Consider the following 19,552-nt stretch of genomic DNA (forward strand, 5'->3'; position numbering starts at 1 on the left):
TAGAGAAAAGAAATTATTCACAGTGCCTAACAGACACAGCAGACATTTCCCATTTGAGCTGACAGGGTGCGAACTGAATTGGCAAGGGTGGGGCTGTAAAGGATCAAAACTGAAGAACACAGTGGTTGCCAGGTTAGAAGGAAAAAGCAGACAGTCAAAGCTGGGACCATTATCATAGGAAGCAAAAGCCAACACAGTAAAGACTGAGATGCAGACCAGTACAGGAAGGCCTGGGTAACACACAAGTAAGGATTAAAGACAGTCCACAAATGAGGAATCATGAATCACATAAATCACAGCAAATTATCTGAATTATCAACATACTGTGTGGCACAGATCCACTGGAACAAGGCAACAAGAAAGGCAGAATTAATTTAATATACAGAGTGAATGTATTCCATAACAGTCAACAGGCAAGTAAGATCAGCAAGATGTGGATACATAACTAAGCTGTTGAGGTTTCAACAGCTTCTGTTAAGGACTATGAATTTAGTCAGCTCTTCAAAGACCTTTCTGATACTCAGTTCCTTTTGACCCTTGAATAAGACAACTTTTCTTTACCAAAATCTGTTTTTATCCTGAACCTATTGAACAAGGTATAACTTTTAACTCAATGTTGTATTTTAGACATAGGGGTCTGCAGACCACAGTGCAGCTAGTACACCCCGCTTTGAGCTAAGCTTACTATTTTCTAGTGCCATAACTAAATATAAAATGAGTATGTTTGTATAAGCTATTAGTAACAGAGATTAGGCATCATTTTGAAGTGCTTCCGGAACTCTCAGTTAAAGGAAACATGGCTCTTGCAAATTCTAAACCTTCTTACTAATTGTTTTCAAGACCTTTGCTTTAAACTAGTTTTTTTCTGTGTATGAAATCACACAATTTATCTTATGAACAAAAATAAGTTTAAAGCCCTTTACAGTGTTCTGCTCTTCCTTACACATTTCAAGGGCAAATTGAAAAATCTCAGCCCTACAAAGAGACAGGGCTTGACTGACTCCTGTGAACACAGATTTGTCCTAAGACTGATTATGGAATCATCTTGTAGGTAACAAAATAAGACTGATAGACCATCTGACCATCTAAAAAGCAGGTTCATATGTAAGTTATTTTAAGCTATTATCCTTGAGCTACATTACTACACTTTTAGTGCCATTAATCTAATTAAATGTTTTGGTATGAAAGAATTTAGTTTTTTAAGAAGTGAGTTAACTGGTTTCAACTTCATCACTATACCAAGAACAGTGAATTTTTATGGATTGTACCAATTTAGTTCTGAAATCCAGACACACAGCAGTATCTTATATTGATATTGTCTACTCCTGAGTCCAGGTATTTTGACCACAATCCTCAGATATTCTACTGTGATCCTTCTCCTCATTCACCTCCCTTCCAGACAATAACCTCCAAAGATACACAAGCGAAAAGGTTTTTCAAGACTTCTCTACTAAGTCTTGAAAATGAGATTTAGTGCAAACATGTCTAAATGGTTTAAAAAATACAGCTTGTTATTATTTGTTGTGTAACATAAGCAGGGATAATTTTTGTACCTTGCTTAGTTTATTTTTGAGGTAGGTCTAACCAGCTTGGGATGGAAGGAACTGTTTAGCTGACACTGATCATCAGTAGCCCACTGAATAAAGGCCAAGCTACTGAAATTATGTCAAATACATTTCCTTCAGTGAAATGGACTAAATATCTACACAGCTAACTACACACTTCAGATACTTCAAACATAGCGTTGTTTGATCTCTATGCTTCTTCAAGATGCAAAGAACTGAAATGCACTCTTTGGCTTTGCCATCCTTTAAGGCTAAGTTTTCAAAAACACATAACTATTTTTCCAAAACTACAGTATAATAGAACCTACAAGGAAATCTTGAACAAGGTTAAGGGGAAACAACGCATTGCCTTGCTAATCCAAGGAAACATCAAAAACCAAGCACAAAGAGCTTTCCTGTGATAAAGAAGGTTTCTCTTCCAAAATGCCCAGGTAAGTTGGCAGGTTGGTTTGTTTTTTCTATTAAACCTGGGGAAAAGGACAGCCGGCAGAGCACAGAAGAAAAAAAAAACATAAGAGATTATAAAAGATAAAATACTTGGCCCAGGGTAGCCTCATAGGAGAATCTTAGTTTAGTAGTCAGGATATCATAAGCCATCAGTCCACCTGAGCACCTTGAGAGAAGTACCAATACACCTCTCTTCTCCTGTTTCGTTCCCACCTTGACCAACACCTTTTATACCTTTCCAGCAACCACCAGAGCTAGGCTATTGGCTTAAGTGACCTTCACTTCAGAGATTACATTCTTATCACCTTGAAAACATTTCAGCCGAAGTTATAAAATGTATGACCAGTCATGTGACCACTTATTTGTACAACTCAATTCTTTCAGAGCTTGAGCTCTGACCTGACCCACAATGAAAATCTAGTTCAGTGTTAAATAATTATGTAATGTATTAATCTCTCCAGGTTTAACATTACAGAACTACTCAAAGATTCTGCAGAAAAATAGTTATACTTTCATTTTTCCCTCATTTAACATGAAGAGCAGATTTTCCATATATGACACTTAAGACAAATGCTATTAGCAAAGATCTGTTATTCTGGCATGTTATAAACCTCCCTTTGTATTACATTAGTAATCATATTGTTCGTGTATTTTTTGGGAAACGCTTAGGTTCATTGTACTGTTTAAACAAATTAATCTACTCAAAGAATAGCTGATCCTAGGCCATGATCTGTCCCTCTAGTAGCTCAGATTGCTTTGAAAAGTGATTTCGTGCTCTTCAAAAAATTAAATCGAGCAAAACACAGGATGTTGCTACAACCATTATTATTTCCTTCTCCTACAAATTTAAAGAGTAGTACTACACAGGCCAGATACAAGTCTCAGGTGTTTTCAAGAACCTACGCAGGTGCTGATTTTTCAGTTTATTCTTATTCTTTCCTAAAGAAGGGTATGCCTTTTTGCAGAAGAAGCACAAAAACATTACTACTGCTTTAACAAACATCAGACGTGTTCTGCAAATTCAACTACCTTTGCTCCTCTAACCATTTTGGTTCTTCTATCTGCTTAGTTCTTGCATCTGTATCTATTGGTTTGATACTCCACTTTATACCTAGACATATTTTGGGGTGAGGAAGATAAAAAGCCAAGAATCTACAAATTGAAACTTGTCCTTGTACTCACTTGAATGCATAGGATATGTTGGGGGCCAGCCAGCAGGCATCCCCTGAAGACACGCAGGAAGCGTGCACAACACGTTATTAAAGGTGACAAGGTGCGCTCGGCTAAGTGAGCACTATTCCCCAAACACACAATTTCCAAGCCTGGGCAAAGTGACAATGAACAAGAAAGACAATACTAATATAAACACACCAATCCAGAGCCAATGAAACAGCTGGCAAGTCAACCTCTTAAAAATGGAAGATTTAATGCACCCTCACGTATTCAGTGTGGATGAGGTTTGCGACTGAGGTCTACAAAGGCAGCATTTTCCAATTGAAAAATGCCACAGTGTTCAACTTCTCTCAACACACCACGAAAATATTTTTAATAATGGATCCTATGGAGTGTTCTTCTGTAAATGCCTCTAACATTTGCAGGTTGATAACTTGGTTGCTTTGTTAGGTTTTTTTAAAGAGACAGTCATCTTTTTAAAACAACACTTTTTTTCCACAGATAGCATAAAACAAACTCTTTAGAGTAGGACGAATGAGAGAACAGTACCAAGTTGGCCTGGAACTACATCTGGCCCAGAACCTCACAAAAATGGTAAAAATTTCCATTAATACACTGAGCTGTCATTCCCGGAAGAGATACTATCCTTGCTGGGAAAAAAGTTTCTCAGATATTCAGGAGTTTTGTCCAAGATAACCTTATTGAAAACCCATCAGCTTCAGGTTTTAGGGGCAAGCCAGGGTAGGAGAAAATAGGATATTAAATCTATCATACCTTTTTAAGTCTGGAGAATACAAGATGAGGACAAATTTATCCTGGAAACATGTGAAAACTATATTTCATGACACAGAATTTTTGCAGAGACCAAGCCCTTAAATTATGGAAAGTATTCTAGGGAACCCAGATAGAAACAGAGCAGTGCTTTTAACAGTGTGTCCAGAATTACTAAAACCAACACAAAATCTTTGAAAGGTTTTCTTTAAAGATGATCTAAGCTCTTGAGGCAAGATGTAGCTAAAGAAAAAGTAAGATCTTCCTTTTAGCTGAAGTACCTGTTTTGGAGAAACTTTCCATGTATGAGAAACCATTGATACACTGGTATTCTCTAGTGACCAGCACAGGACTTTTTCATCAGTGTTTAGATGGCTACTATGGAACTATGACTATAACAGACTAGGTCAAATATTTACACAGGGGCCTGGGTGTCTGAAGAACTGAACTGCCTGCTTCCCACTGCTCTTGGCACTCACATTTAGCTTCAATTCTTGCCAGTATGGGTACCTAGTATCAAAAAACACTGCTTACAGATTTGTAGGTCAACAGTTCTTTTTCTACATTCATCTACTTGAAGTGGAGGAAGTTTTTAGTTTGGATATCCAAGCCTTGTTACCTTCAAGTAAGACAAAACAGCATATGTTTTCATTAACACTAAATATTACTTTAAATTCCCTCTTCTGTATTGCATAACAGAAAGCTCAGAAAGCACTGTGTTCCCTTGCATTCTCTACCTATATAAAGCTTACATTGCCAGGAAAGTATTCAACCAACCAAATAATCAGAGGTCAACACAAGAGCAAGTAATCAGCCTGATCTGGGTGGACATGCATGTGTGTGCAGGAAAAATAGACTGGGTGAAAAATTCTACAGGAATTCCACTCTACAAAGAATGTCGTTCTGGGCAGCTTACACTACAGCAAAACCTATTTTCAACATCAAAGCAGTGGAAACACTGAGAAGGGGCAGCTTTCTTTGCAGGTTACAGACATTTTGTATAGGTCCATTAAGATAAGCAAAGATTAGGACTTGCCACCAGCCTAACCCCTATAGAGCAGTTAGAAACAATAGTATGCTGGTTGTGATTTACTTTTTTACTGGAATTATCGCAATCCACTGACTACAGTCAAAATGCTCAACCCAAGAACAGCTGCTCACATAGATTTCTGGCTTGCCTGCAAATGCATTTACCTCAAAATCTGTTTTTAAAAGGAAAGTATCTCTAAAGCTATGGAATAAATATGTTTCAGTGCCAAAGAGCTCAGTATTTTTTTTCACAACTGTGACAAGAAAAAGGACTAAAATTCTGAGAAAGCTTTTAAAATTTTTTTTCTGGGGTAGAGACAAGCTAATCCTGGAGCAATTCAAGAGACACTTATATTCACTTTTCAAGTGTTTGTGCCCAGGATATTACAGCTTTTTATATGTAAGAAAGTGTGTCTTCTAAGAAGTAGTCCAGGGCCTGGCTCTAACACATCTCAGGGTACACGGCAATTTCATAGCTGGCCATACAGAAGATGAGCAAGCCAGACATGTAGATTTTCTTTCTGAACACTTCTCCTGTATCCAAGGCAGAATGATGGAATTAGAGGTTTTGTTGTACTTCAACTCCTACATTACAGAACCCTTAAGCTCTACAACAACGTGGACTGCAGCTGGCCCACTAAATATTTTTCTTTTCTATATTAAAATGGAGATAAAAGCAAAACAAAGATGGTCTCTCATTAGTCCATATTTGTAACACAGACACGAGGCATAATGATTTGTTGAGGAGAGCAATCTTTAAAGAATACACCATTACTCCCCAATAGCTTCCACAGCTAGGACATGATGCAACCATCTGGTCCTTCAACAACTGCCTTTTGTACATTTTGCAAGGACTCTGGCAAGAGATAGAAGTAAATGCTCTTGCAAATCTACCAGATCTGCTGCTGGTAGCACCACCAGTGCTGGAAGGAGGCACAGTATGTTAAGTATTAGTACAGCAGACTCATACTTTGACAGAGACCTGTGCTCTGAGTACTGCCAGTGTTCAAAATCTCCTATCAGATCTGTGATAGGTCACAGTAAATCCAGGAAAACCTAGCTGGAACTTGGGTTGGATATCATAAAATTTTAAAAGTGAAGATGATTAACTTAAGCAACAGTGAGAAACCAGAGAAACCTATAGGCTCAACTGGTTTCTCAGCAGAAATGAAGCACATCTGTTCCTATCAAGCTGGAGACCAGAATCTGACCTTTGGAAAAGACTTATGAAGGCTTAGATCCCAATATTGTTTCAGCAGCACAACCAGAAGTTGTGAGATAATGATAGAACAGTTTAATATTGGCAGGTTCAAGTTTCTAGACAAAGAAAAACGACAAACTAATATAAGTAACAGTAAGCACCTTACAGCAAGCTCTCTCTCCACACAACTTCAGACCTGCTTCAAAAACTACCAATGCACACAGATAAGCTCAGCCTGCTACGCACTGTGGTTTACTGCTCAACTTCTGCTGAAAAGGGTATCAGCTCTGCAGACACTTTCTGTGCACCTCACACAGGTCACAGGACCACTCATTGCAACATCTACATGCTTAAAACTTCACAGCTCTTTACTGTAAAGTTTTAGAATTGAAATGAAGGCTTGATATAATGTATGCTAAGCAATGCACTTATGTGTTTTTCTTACTCTTTTCTCGCAACTCCTTTTCATAATCTTTCCTATCCCACTCAGAATTCTAGCCCACTCCTTCTCACAGCAGATCACTGCTGTTTTGTCCAGTGTCACTCAGCACTGGAAGAAATTAAAGGCTGGCAAGTGACAGCTCTTATTTTTGGTTTTTTTTTTTACTTGACTAAACTGTACATATACTTCTTTCTGACATTTAATAAGGAACAATTATAGGAGGTTTCTGAGCTTTTAGATAATCCACTTTTTTTTCCAGGCTTTTTTCTCATTTTCATAATTTTATATATCACCTCCAAGATATCTTCAAATGCCCTCTTATAAACCTTCTGATATCTCTAATACTGCCTGCACCTAACAAATACCTTTTTCTTTTACCTCAAGATGTGTTTTCATTTCTAAAAGACATTCAGACAAAGTAAGCAGTAATATCCTGCTATTTAACCTGTTTTGTCTCAAATTTTTCAGACATATTCAATGTTCAGAATAACCATCCTAGTTTTACTGGTTTTTAAGAGGAGAATAGCTTCCTGATCTAAAGTAGGAAATCTAATGCCAGTAACCCACTAATAATCCAGAGAGCTAGCATAGGAAACAAAACAGAGCCAGTGTAATTTCAGTCAACAGTAAATGAAGCACACAAAAATATTTTAATTTCTAGAGGTGGAAAATTATTTGATCTAGGAGTAGCTTTGTTAACTCTTTGGTGCATAATATCTTGATTAAGACTACAAATACAGTAATTCACTGGTCTCCCAAAATAGTATGCCCTTTGCATTGGCATCAGTTATAGACAGGTACAAAGTATTTTCCCTTACCTTTCTTCTGTACTGGAAAGATAAAGCACTGCCTCATGATTTCTTGCTGCTGTGCTGAAGCTTACTTACCGCTTCAGAATTATCAATGAAAGGGTCCGTCTCGTCGTAGCCGTAACCTATATCGATCAGATCCTGCAGGCGATCTTTCCGATGTTTGTGGGGCTTGCCACCCTGAAGACAAAGCAAGTGTTACATCACTTAGGAAACAAGAAAGCCATGTACTAAAGCCTATAAAACACAAGGCATTGTAGGAAGTCACTCAAGGAATTAGCAGTTTTGCTTTCTCGAATGTTTCCTTCAAGATGGTCTGGAGGACTAATGAAAATTTTCACACGCCACAATCATCCCTGAAAGGCAGTCACTAGCTACCTTTTTCTGCAAGACCAAGATCTTCCTAACATTTCCTATTTAGAGATGCTTTCCTGTCCTATGGTTTTAAAGTATAGTGATTGGACTGCTAATGATAGAAGGGCTGGGATAATTTAGAAAGTGTTAAGTTTTTTCAGTATGTTACAGTGTCATTACAAGCGAAAATAACGATAACCTGGAGTTCATTAAAGTGTTTCCCTACACAAGATAGATTAATTCTCTATAGTACATAAAAAGTTGAGTTATAAAACATAAAATGTTACTTGAAACATTACTTAACACCAGAAGCTGCATCAAAAACTATGGATGGGTTCACTTATCTCCAGGAGACAGTAAAATTAATTTTAATCTCCAAGTATTCTTGTCATGTGGAAATTTCATTGTTAAGTCAAGTAAAGACTCCCAGCCAGCTCAAATATTCAGGAAATCTAAACTTAAAATTACACAAAAATCTTCTTAGGATCTATGACCTAGTTTTCTAGCTCACATGTATTGTCAAAATCATCAATAAAAGTCTTAAAAGATAAAATTCTTGAAAAAGCACTGCCCTCATTACAATGGTAGCTTCCACAAATTCAAGACTTGCTCCTGAAACTTCTCTGCCTGCACCCTACAGCTCTGAGCATTCTTAGTGCAAGTCAGCCTTTCTAGCTGTGACATCCAAGTACAATAGTCCACTAGTTACTATGAGAATGCAGAGGCGGTTTCCCCCCTGCTCTTTTATGAGAGGTGTAAGCATCTCAACTCCTCCATTTTAACATGCAAGTTTGTGACCAAGTAAAGCATGTGCTCTTGCAAGCAAACATGAATCTCTCACCTATACTTAAATAAACAAATGCAATAGTCCTAGGAGAAAAAACCTCAAAAGTAACTTCAGCTTTTAATTCACATTTCCAAGCTACATTCCAAGCTAAGTTTTCCTCTCAGTCCTATCATCTCCTACAATCACTCATCTGGAAAAACAGCTGAATGACTGCACATTTCCAAAACATGTGGTACCTAAAAAAAAAAAACAACAAAAAAAACACCAAAGTTTGCATGAGATGGATGAGAGAAGAAAAATTAAGTTAGAAAAGGCAGCACTTAAGAATTCTGATTAAACTCCAGTGCGAAAGCTTATATAATTCATGATTCTGACTTAGGTGCCAACAGGCTAAGAATGCTTCATAAACCATATCTCACCTGTACTGATCTCACTAATGTGCAATGCAATTCTGTACTACATATATCTTGCTAGTAACCATCGACATTCTTGTTTGCCAGTCTAAAATCTTTTTGCAGCAATGGTTATCCTATGATTCTATGATTTTAGTATAATAAAAGGGCAATAAAAAAATTTTTAAATTTCCAATACATTCTGACTGCCTGATAGTCAGAAAACCAGATATGGAACAAAAGTAGCAACAACAACAACAAAAAAAAAAGTCTTATAATAGCTGAATGAACAAAAGCAGTCTTAAAATAGTACCTGTACTCAGACATATGAAAATATCTGAACCACTGTGTGTATAATTAAGAGATTTTCCTTCAGGCCTGGCTCTAACCAGTTCTGTTTAAGGAACTGTGTTGAGATTTCATACGATCAAGATGTTAAGGACACCAGAGTGCAGCAGAAGAATGAAGGGATTATCTGTGTCAGTGTCCACCCTGCAGCACCTCAGGGAAGTTTTATGATTGCAACTTTCCTCCAACCTTTTTGTGCCAGAACATAAGTAGTCACAATACTAGAGCACATTAAGGTGCCTAGATCCTGAAGTTGCAAATACTACTCAAGTATTCAAAAAAGCCAAAGATGACTTTAAGATATTAACTGTGTCATTAAACCTGGCATTTAAACAACCTTTGCCCAACAGGACTAGAAGGTAGGTAGCAAATAAAATGCCAATACCTGAAGAATCTTGAAGAGAAGAATCTATAAACCAGTAAACCTGGTCTTTATGGTGGATAAGTTAATAAAAGCTATAAGCAACAGAACCAGCAGGCACAAGAATATACAGAGCAAGAAGAAATGTTGGTAGAAGAAAGTATTTGAAATTCTTTTAAAATGTTCCAAACATTTTTAAAAACAAAAAACTGTCATGAGATAAGGAAGATCCACTTAAACTGATGTCTGATCTACAGCTAGGAAAGAAAAGGTAAGAATAGGTATCTCATTTTGGCCAAGAGTGATCAGCAAAATTATTATGGAATATGCATTCATTCACCTTTAGAAGAAACAGAACAGGTAAAGAGTTGGGGAAGGACAAGGGTCTAAGATGACAGTTCACTGAGGAAAGTAAAGGAAAAAGAAAACAACTGAAGAATCACTGAAAGACCTTACAGTTGCTCTGAAATTAGTATGATAAATAGGCAGTTAAATTCAGCATCAGTAGAGCAAGGTAATCCACATAAAGTAAGTACAACCTAAGCAAAAAAGACCAGCATGCTGCAAATTTGTTATGCTGCTCAGGAACCAGTGGAATTGTTAGGCACAGTTCAGACATTTGCTTAATCAAGAATGGTTAAAAAAAAGAGTTGGGAGTGATTAAAAAAAAAAGGAGCAGAGAACCAAACCAGAAGTCATCATTATAACACTAACAAATCAGGGCATCATACCATTAATATGCTTTCATTTAAAAAAACTATTAGAACAAAAAAGAGAACAGTAAGCCAACAAATATGTTAAAACGTAAAAAACACCACTTCCACACAATAACAATGTTACAACACTACAGCTGGAGAACTAAAGGGCTGAATTCAGATGATAACGTCAAAATCACATGCAATGTGCAGAAGAACTGGAAGCGTTTCTTTGTTTCTTGCAATACAGAAACTATGGAGCACTACAAGAACTCATCAGGTTCAAACACTGTGTTTTTCTATGACAGTCACCATGATACTCCAGTGCTGGGGAACACAGAAATATGGTAATGATCTGGTAGATTTCTGGCAGAAAGCTTTAAAAAGATTAAACATGTGACCTTTGGCTTTGAGAGAAATTAAGATACAACACAGACTGCCAGACAGGCACAGTGAAGTAATATCAAGGAACACTTGCTCTATTATACTTTCAAGTATGGGGTTCCACTAGTGTCAGAGACCATGCCACCATCCATTAGATGGATCTTCGTTTTGATCCAAGACAAGCTCTTACATATGTACAATATCGTCCAAGGTTCAGTATCAGGTGTTCACAACAGCGTTTGATTTTATCTAGAAAGTAACAGCAATCAAAACCCTTCAGAGCAGATTTTTTATGCTGATGTTTAGTATGTGCAGCAACTACAGAAGAGTTCTGAATAATCAAGTAAACAAATGGTACGTTATGCATTTTGTTTTACAAAAATAAACTTCTTCATAGGCTCTCCTTAGTATTTGCAAAAGATATCAAAGAGTGTACTGATTCGGTTATGAGTACAGAAATTTATCTGAAAAGAAGTAAAAAGTCTTCAAGGCAGACTGCTTTTCACGCATCAAATCTTCCAGAAGTACTGCCACATGTTATGATTAAAACCAATGTTTGACTATTTTAAACAGGTATCTCAGATAAGTAATACCTAATTAAAGGAGGATATAGTACTTCCTGCAAACCTTTTGCAGGAAGAAGAAAAACCCTTTATTTTTTTCTCATCCAACCACTGATTACAATTACAGCAAACCACTGTTATGGAGTGTTACAGCGTAACTCCAGCTAAGAAGAGTATCCTGCAGCTGGTCATTCAATTGAGGAGAAAGGGTATCTACCACACCGGAGCCCTGCTCCACTTGACGCTATGCAGTGAATGTCTCACCACAAGAGGCAGAAGATGGCTGGATGCTGTCAGAACATGAGCAATTGTACTGGGTCAGCGTTCAGAGATGTGATTCCTCTGAGCATGCATGGCAAGTAGAGACTGATGGCTCTTATATTGGAAGAGAAAGGATAGGGAGTTTCTAACACAAGGAATCTTAATCCCTCATCACCCTTCATGCTTAGTGGTTCTAACCTAGTAAGTGGTTCTTTATATAGAAGACATTCCCTTTCATGGGGTTGAAAGGGACAAAAGGCAAGTCAGAGAATGAAAGGGAAAGAATCAGAAATGCGAGCAGTAATGAAGATGCAAGTGCACCACAAATTTAAACTGTTGAAAATTGTAATATTTTGTTACCAACAGCTTTCTAATGGTTAAAAGCATCTATTCACCCCTTTCTATGACCACTGAACATTGAGCTGTAGTTTTCTTAAGTCTAATACCATGCTTTGTCCATAAATGTACAGGTTCAGCATTGACGGATGCATAAACAGATATGTAAAATTAGATTGCTTCCACTACCACTCCCTCCTACATATATTGCTTTACATACTTCCATTGACTTTCATCAACTGTAGTTAAGCAACTTGTTTCAGACATTATAAAATCCTTAACACTTTAATAGCAGAAATGAGTTTTCTAAAACAGTGTGATTGAAACGTTTTTCTCTCACATTCAAAAAATTATTTATAATTCAAATTAAAAGCAAACAGCATTTTGGAACAGCCTTCTTAATTCATATTGGATTCTCTCCAAAAGATAAAGAATGATTGTTTTCAGTTTAAGAGTTGATTTTGTTATGTAGCACAGCTAACATGCCTTGAAATAATATATAGACTGAGCACTTAGAAAAATCTGCCCTTGCCAGAAAAAAAAAAAAAAAACCCAACCAAATAAGTCAGACAAAAAAGATTTTAATATGTATATTAATAGCCGAAGATACAAATGACTGCTCTTGTTTCTCTTCTTTATTATTGAGGTGTTCTATTAGCAATCCAGAATATCAACATGTCTCAGCATGATGATGAGCTCTGATTGCCAGCTCAGACTTAATCACCCAACCCTACCCATATGAATTCTTAGAGACCTGTTTGGGTGTGGTTTTTGTCAACATTTTCTGATTTCTACCTTCATTTACTAGTGAAAGGTTCTTTCTGTTGCTAGCTAGTGTTGTTCAAGTCACTCACATTACACTTTCAGAAGCCAGTAGAGTATCTTTAGGCAGTTGGGCAGCTACCAGACATTCATTGAGCAATGATTTACTATTTAACAAATAGCTTCCTATGGAAACATTCCAACTAGTTAGGACATCGAGATTCATCAGTATTTAGCCCAAAGTAAAGACCTGTTCAATAGTGCACAACAGCATTACATACAATTTTTTTCTTCCAGCACAGCATAGAGCATGAATATTGACCTGCATCTATTACCAAGAATAGCTTCACAAGCTATAGCATCTATAGAGAAATCTATTTAGCAGACTTGTCTGATAGGCTTGTGGCAGCTTCAGGGTACTTAAAGGAAATACTGCGAGACAGTCATCACTGAAACGTACAGAAGTCATTTGGCACTACATTAGCAACCCTATTCAGGAAAAAAACAACATTATCTGTTATCACTATTAAATATTTGTATTTTTTAACAAAGTGCAGTAACTCACGTATTTTGCCTCAAACTTCTTGGCAAGCATTTCTACTTCATGTCGCTCACGCTGTTCATCATTATATGGATCCTCTAAATGAACCGATTTCTTCTGAAAAATGCAAAAGTTACACATTCATTCCATAAGAAACACAGAGTGCATCTCAAAACCTATTAAATGCCAAAAAACAATACTCTGATGACTAAGTAGTCAGAATTTATACTTAATCTCTAAAAATTACTTTGATCATTGAATTACCATCTAGCTACTTTTCTTCTGATGACAAGAAAACCAGAAGAATTAAGATAAATACTCAGATTTGCATTTTCCCAAGCATTCCACAACAACCTCAACTAAAAGTCTAAGCATAAGAGAGAATTATGGCCACTTGAGGTTAGAAAAAACTCTCTCTAATCACAACTTCTTTTCACCTCTGCTTCCACTCACTGGCCCCTCTAACAGCTGTTATGATTCTTCTAGATACAACAGACAGGATGGGATGTACATGGTGTGTTAACCAGGAAGGAAGCAGCCAGAAGACTAAAAAGCTCAGTAAATTATAACCATAATTAATGTAAGTCTTTTATCTAAAGAAAAAAATTACAGTGCAAGAGTTAATTTCAGTACTCATAACTATGTTAGCCACAAAAGAGACTTAATATTCCAGCTCTACATACAAGGAGTGAGTAGCCCCTTACTTTTTTGCTGTTTTTAGAAAAGAGGTTTTCACTGAGATAAAGTCAATGAGCAGGGTATAGATAGTGCTTTTGGTTTTTTTTTTTTTTTTCAATAAGTGATGGCAGAAAAACAGGGCTGCCCTCCTTCAAACTGGAGTTCACATAAATACAGTAATTGCCAGAAGGGGGAAGGTACTACGATGCTAAAATACGGTGGAATGGAATTCCATTTTCCAGCACTTTATGGATGGTAACTAATTTTACTGCACATGGACTACTCACCAATGAATAAATGAAGATTTATGAAGAATAAAGCAGAAAAGCAAGATCCTTCCTCCATAGTATAAAAAGTCAATATAGTGACTAAATAGTGACCAAACCAGCTCATTAGCATCAAGACCAATGTAATGAGGAAGGTAAGCTAAGCAAAATTGCAAACACCACATAATTATAATACATTTTCCAGACTGAGTATTTGGAGAAAAAATTAATAGAGGCTATAGTTACTCCTAAAACATAAATTAAAGCCACTTACTTATTTCCTGCAGGCATAATTAGATATAAAATACTGCTCAATTAATGAAACACCATTTTCTCTACTTTTAGCTGGGAAAAGGTATTCCTCATCTTCTGCTAGGCATATGTGGCTTTTTTCTAACTGTGAAAGGAGACAAGGTTGAGCCTAAAGATCAATAAAACTTAGTACTTAAGTGTTAACTTGCCTCCCTCCATCAAACACTCAAAGCTGACTATCAATTGGTTTAGTTAAGCAGTACTGAAAACCCAAATTCAAGCAAATTTTAGTTTTGACTGTTTCTAAGGGATGGATGGCTCTCAAACTAAGACATTACTACTTCAGCACCTTTGGAGCCTGTTTGACAGAAGCCAACTTGAGCTCCTGGCTCATCCACTTTGACTTGCGTTTTATGCACCAAGCCTCAGTCGCCCCAAAAGAAATGGGAGTGCACTTTCACTTCCGTCAGCATTTAAGAGGCAAATAAACCCTTCAACTACACACACTTATTACTCACATTCAAAACTTTACATAATTCCTCCCAGAAGATGAACTCTACAAATAACCCTATCAAAGAATGTTGTCTAGATCAAGGCAAAAAATGACAAGGACAGCACAAGTTTTTAAAATAATTATTTCCACTAGCTTCTGATTCAGCACAGGAACCTAAATTTGGAATTAAAAAAAAAGAAGTTGAACTGCCAAATCAGTTTTGAGATTCTCTATCACTTCATTATTATATTACTACTATTACCATGGCCTATTAAAGCCATATTTGAAGTTGTGCCTGTGCATCAGTGCTTGCCTTCCTTTGGAGAACTTTTCTTGGTTGCTACAGTTCCAAGAATACTACAAGATAGAAAGACAGGTCCCTGACTTTGTAATGTTACATTTTAATGGGAAAAGTTATAAAAAAGTTGACCAACTTCTTGTAAGGGAGGAGTCAACAACAGCTTTCAGAAAACCAAATCAATCTTCACCCCTACAAAAAATTTGCATAGTAAAGTATCTGAACTGTTAATTTTAAATTGAAACATTACTAAAACAACAAATTTTAAAATCTTAAACTCCACTTAAAACCACAAAATTAACTACCAATTAGTTACTACCTACCTTGAAAAAGCAAATCTCAAGAATTTAAATCTTCCCTAATATTTGAGTAGCTTTTCCAGGTTTTACCATATAACAAGCAAGAAATTTAACTGACAGGCCAAGTATACATCAGGTTTTAAACATGAGTAAAAGTCCAGAATCACTTTAAATGGATCCTAATTTATGACACTGTTTTACGTAGTAAATCAGCTGATTATTCCACAACCCAGTAACACAAGTGCCATTGTGATCCATTCATTTTAATTTGGACTCTATGGAGCTGAAAAATATACCAAGCTTCTTATAAAGCATTACTATCACTGTCTCTACCATAAAAGCAGTTTCTGATCCCAATCGTACCAAAATCCCCAAAATCAATGCTCTCCCACCCCCAGAAGACATGGAATTTGCATCAGAACTACATCAGAAAGAGCCTGTTTTCCCTGAGTATGTGATTAAGATATTGGCAACCTTCAGAATAAAAGGCAGTTATGGAACTGGGAACTGCCAAAGGGAAAAGTCAGCTTTCAAGTACTGAACCACTTCTAAACACTAACACAATTTTCACCTTCACGGAACTGCTCAGAAAGATTGCACTTCAGAGAGAAGCATGATTATGCTACACTAATTTTGAGGAGTCATAACTGGCACTGTTTGCCCACAACAGCTGTAGGACAGGATGAACAGAAGGAACCTTTTAACTTGCATGACAAGATCTGAGGGATTAAAATCAATCACTGATTTTTCTGCCTTCCACATTTGAACACAATCCAGTGTGTATATCACTCCTACAGCAGAAAAAGTGAGCAGCCTGCTAAGTATAGTTACAGTGCCATCATCGCCTAGAAACACTTTAGTTCAGAAGAAAAGTTTCAACTATATTCAAGTTTGTGCTGGATACAAAAATTCCATGGCAGTACCATAGTGGTATTTGATACTTGCTTTTATCACCAGATCTACCACAACCTTCTAAGTAGTAGTTACTTACTTGCCCTCTGTCTGCCTTTTCCAGTAAGACACAAGCTTTCTTTAAAACTGTATACTGGATTAAAGAGAAGCCACAACTATTTAAATCAAGTACAACTTCAGTCAACCAAGAATGAGCAGCTCAAGTGTAACCAGCTTAAGGACATGCCTCTCTCCTTCCTACTTGGAACAGTGGGCCCTGTTGATTAGCTAACGCTGCTTGCTTCCTAAAGTTGTCTGCAAGAGTTTTGTCCTTAAAAAAACCAAAGTAATTCAAGTATCAAACACTTTCTGCTTGGGAGGAACAAGCAAAGGAAGAACACTTTGTTTTTTTCCCTTGAATTAAGTTCTCAAAACTTACAGGTGTGGTTACCGGTTCAACAGTAACTCATTTATCCCTGTCCCTTGCAAGACTACAAAAACTCCTCTCGAAGTCTGCTAATGATCACGTACTGCTTCTCGAAGCTTATAGCAGAGCTGGGCATTCTTTATTTACCTGCACACAGCCTAGGGACAACCCGAATACAGACCGGCGTGGTCAGTTTCATCCAGCTGCCGGCAAAGATCTCTCAGGATGGGAGGATGAAACACCTCTCCGGGCAGGGAAGGGGAGCGGCAGGGAGGTGAGCCGAGGTAAACGGGACACAAGACAGCGCAGCTCCTCCGCCTCAGCCTGCAGCAAAGGCCAGGAGCCCTTGGCCAGCTCAGGGACAAGTGGGAAGCCTCCCCTTCCCCCCACGGGCACAGGCGCAGCCTCAGCACCAGGAGGAGCCCGCAGCGACGGCAAGGCAGACGGACTTCCCTCCAGGACGCCGCCCCTCCCGCCGTGCCGGGACCACCCTCGAGCAGCAAGGGGTAACCGATAACGCTATCGGTAAGGCCGGGGCCGCCGGCAGCCGAGACGAGGAGGAGAAAGCGCGGCGGGGCCCGTGCCGGCGGGAGGGGAGGGAAGAAGGAGAAGGGGAGGTCTGTACCCGCGAGTCCCCGCACAGCAGCAGCTCCGGGTAGCTGAACTCCACGCAGCCCTCCTCGGTGGGGTCCTTCAGCACCACCTCCAGGCGGACCGTCTGGCGGAGCGGGAGCGCCTCCCGCGGCGGCGGCGGCTCCTGCCGCCCGCTCTGGCGCGGCGGTGGCGGCAGCGGCGGCGGCTCGGGCCGTGGGGGCTCCCGCTGCGGCGGCTGCTCGGGCCGGCCGGGGTCGCGGGGCGGCTCCGGGCGGGCAGCGCTGTCGCTGGGCGGCTCGTGCGGCGGCGGTTCCGGCGGTGGCGCCTCACGGCCCGCCGGAGGTGGCTCCGGGTCGCGGCCCGCCGGCTCTCGCTCCAGCGCCGGGCTCTCGCCCTCGCGGCGCCGCACGGGTGACAGGCTAATGAACGGCACCCGGCGCGGCTCCGCCATCCTCCTCCGCCGCCGCCCCCCCCCCCCGCCCGCCGTCCGCCGGCCCCCGCCTCACACGTTCGGTGACACCGCTCTCCGCGCTCCCTCCCACCGGCCCCGGCTCCTCCCTCTCCCTCCTCCCCGCTCCGCCGCCCGGTCGGAGCTACCCCTACGTTCTCCTCGCCGCCCCCGCCATCTTGGCGCCCCCCCACATAAATAGAGCAGCCCCGCAGCCCGCGCAGGCGCAGCCGGGCCCGCGTCGCTGCTGTTATTGCTCAGCTTCCCCCGGACGTCAGCGCGGCCGCCGCCGCCCACACGCCGCGGGCGCCGGGCCCGCCCCCGGTTGCCGGGACGATGCACACGCCGGGCCCGCCGCCGCCTGCAGCCGCGGGGGCTGCGCAGCGCTCGTCCTCGTGGAGCAGCGCGGGCAGGTTGCGGGGGCCGCGGGCCCGCTGACGGGAAGGTCCGCTGAGGTCCCTGGGAGTCGGCGGCTGCGGGTCAGTCACCAGAGAAAAGCCACCCGTGCGGAGAGAGCGGCCGTTCCCAGCCTGAACGGCGCGGACGCACCGTGTCTCGGTAGCATCAGCCCGCGCTGAGCGGAACAGCAGAGGACATCGGGGTTTTACAAAACCGTGCCGTATGGCGGGGTTGATCGCAAATTGTTCCTACAGAAGAGCAGCCGCTGCCCGGGGTGCCGGTCTGGCTGGGCTGCAGGGAGCTCGTTCAGCGGCCATGCCTGGTCTGTAGGGCACCAGCTCTGGCTGCGGGGAGCAGTTGTGGCTTGTTGGGAAAGAGCTGTTCGAGAGAGAGAGGGGACGACGCGAGGAAGGCAGGGTTTGAGCAGCAGCGAGATTCCCTCATGAGCAGGAGCTGCCTGCAGATACTGCAAGTGTTTCAGTCTGTCACCACCTACTTTGACAGACTGATGGCTGGTATTTCCAGATGGAGGTATGCCACCAAGGCAATGTGAAGTTTCAGGAAGCTTATGAGCATCATGAGTATTGTATCCTCTAACTTCATTGGAGCAGAGAAAAAGACATTACCATTTTTGGGGCATTTTTTAGTCTCAGAAATAGTAGGTAGGAATGGGTCTATTCTCTCTTTTTTTAAAATGTACTCATGCAAAGCAAGCAATTTACATCTATTACTTTGCATAATGATAACAGACTATTCTGTGCATCACATTATTCCACTTTGCAAATTACATCCATCACTCTGCTTGATGTTTTCCTGTCATTGCATAGGAAGCCTTTTGACTTGACTTTTTAATTTCATCTAGACTCCAGAGAAGATCCGTGACTCTAGAACAATGTTACTGAAAGTTATAACATCACTAACAGGGAATGGAGGGCATCCCAGAATACTGCTTGCACTGGCAAGTCACTGGAATGACTGACCCGATCTGAGAAATGTAAACTTTCCTTTTGAGGCTTGAAACTTTGTTGAGCTTTTTTTACAGTCTAAGGGACTTGTTTTATCTTGAAGCATTGCATGTTGTGGTGTGACTAGCAAGCTTAGTAGAGGTGGATATATTCCTCAAATATGTTTCGGCTTTCAGCATCATAACGGCATAGTTTGGTAGTTGCACTTGTTCTCTGTTGAGAATTTCATTGAGAATTTCATACAGCTATCAGCTGATGCACAAAATAGGAAATGTATTTCTAGATTCAAACTGAGTGAGCATCCCTAAGCTCCAGACCTGT

The 19,552-nt window shown here is 40.2% G+C and overlaps 1 protein-coding gene across 2 annotated transcripts in view; it reads right to left on the reverse strand.

The window, feature by feature from the left end:
• Window positions 1-17,967, reverse strand: part of UBN2 (ubinuclein 2) — a 44,657-nt gene extending 26,690 nt beyond the window's left edge. The window contains exons 1-3 of one of the 2 annotated variants that reach the window (XM_068191471.1): window positions 17,451-17,967; window positions 13,246-13,338; window positions 7,516-7,617 (exon numbers count right to left, since the gene is read on the reverse strand). In XM_068191471.1, coding sequence (XP_068047572.1) covers window positions 7,516-7,617; window positions 13,246-13,338; window positions 17,451-17,870 — 615 coding nt within the window. In that variant the 5' untranslated portion in view covers window positions 17,871-17,967. Of the gene's footprint in view, window positions 1-7,515; window positions 7,618-13,245; window positions 13,339-13,658; window positions 13,714-17,450 lie in introns of those variants that run through there. The other variant, XM_068191472.1, reaches the window with a different exon arrangement.
• Window positions 17,968-19,552: the final 1,585 nt, after the last annotated feature.

Source organism: Anomalospiza imberbis, chromosome 5 (genome assembly GCF_031753505.1).
Source record: "Anomalospiza imberbis isolate Cuckoo-Finch-1a 21T00152 chromosome 5, ASM3175350v1, whole genome shotgun sequence".
In the NCBI taxonomy this organism is placed as follows: Eukaryota; Metazoa; Chordata; class Aves; order Passeriformes; family Viduidae; genus Anomalospiza; species Anomalospiza imberbis.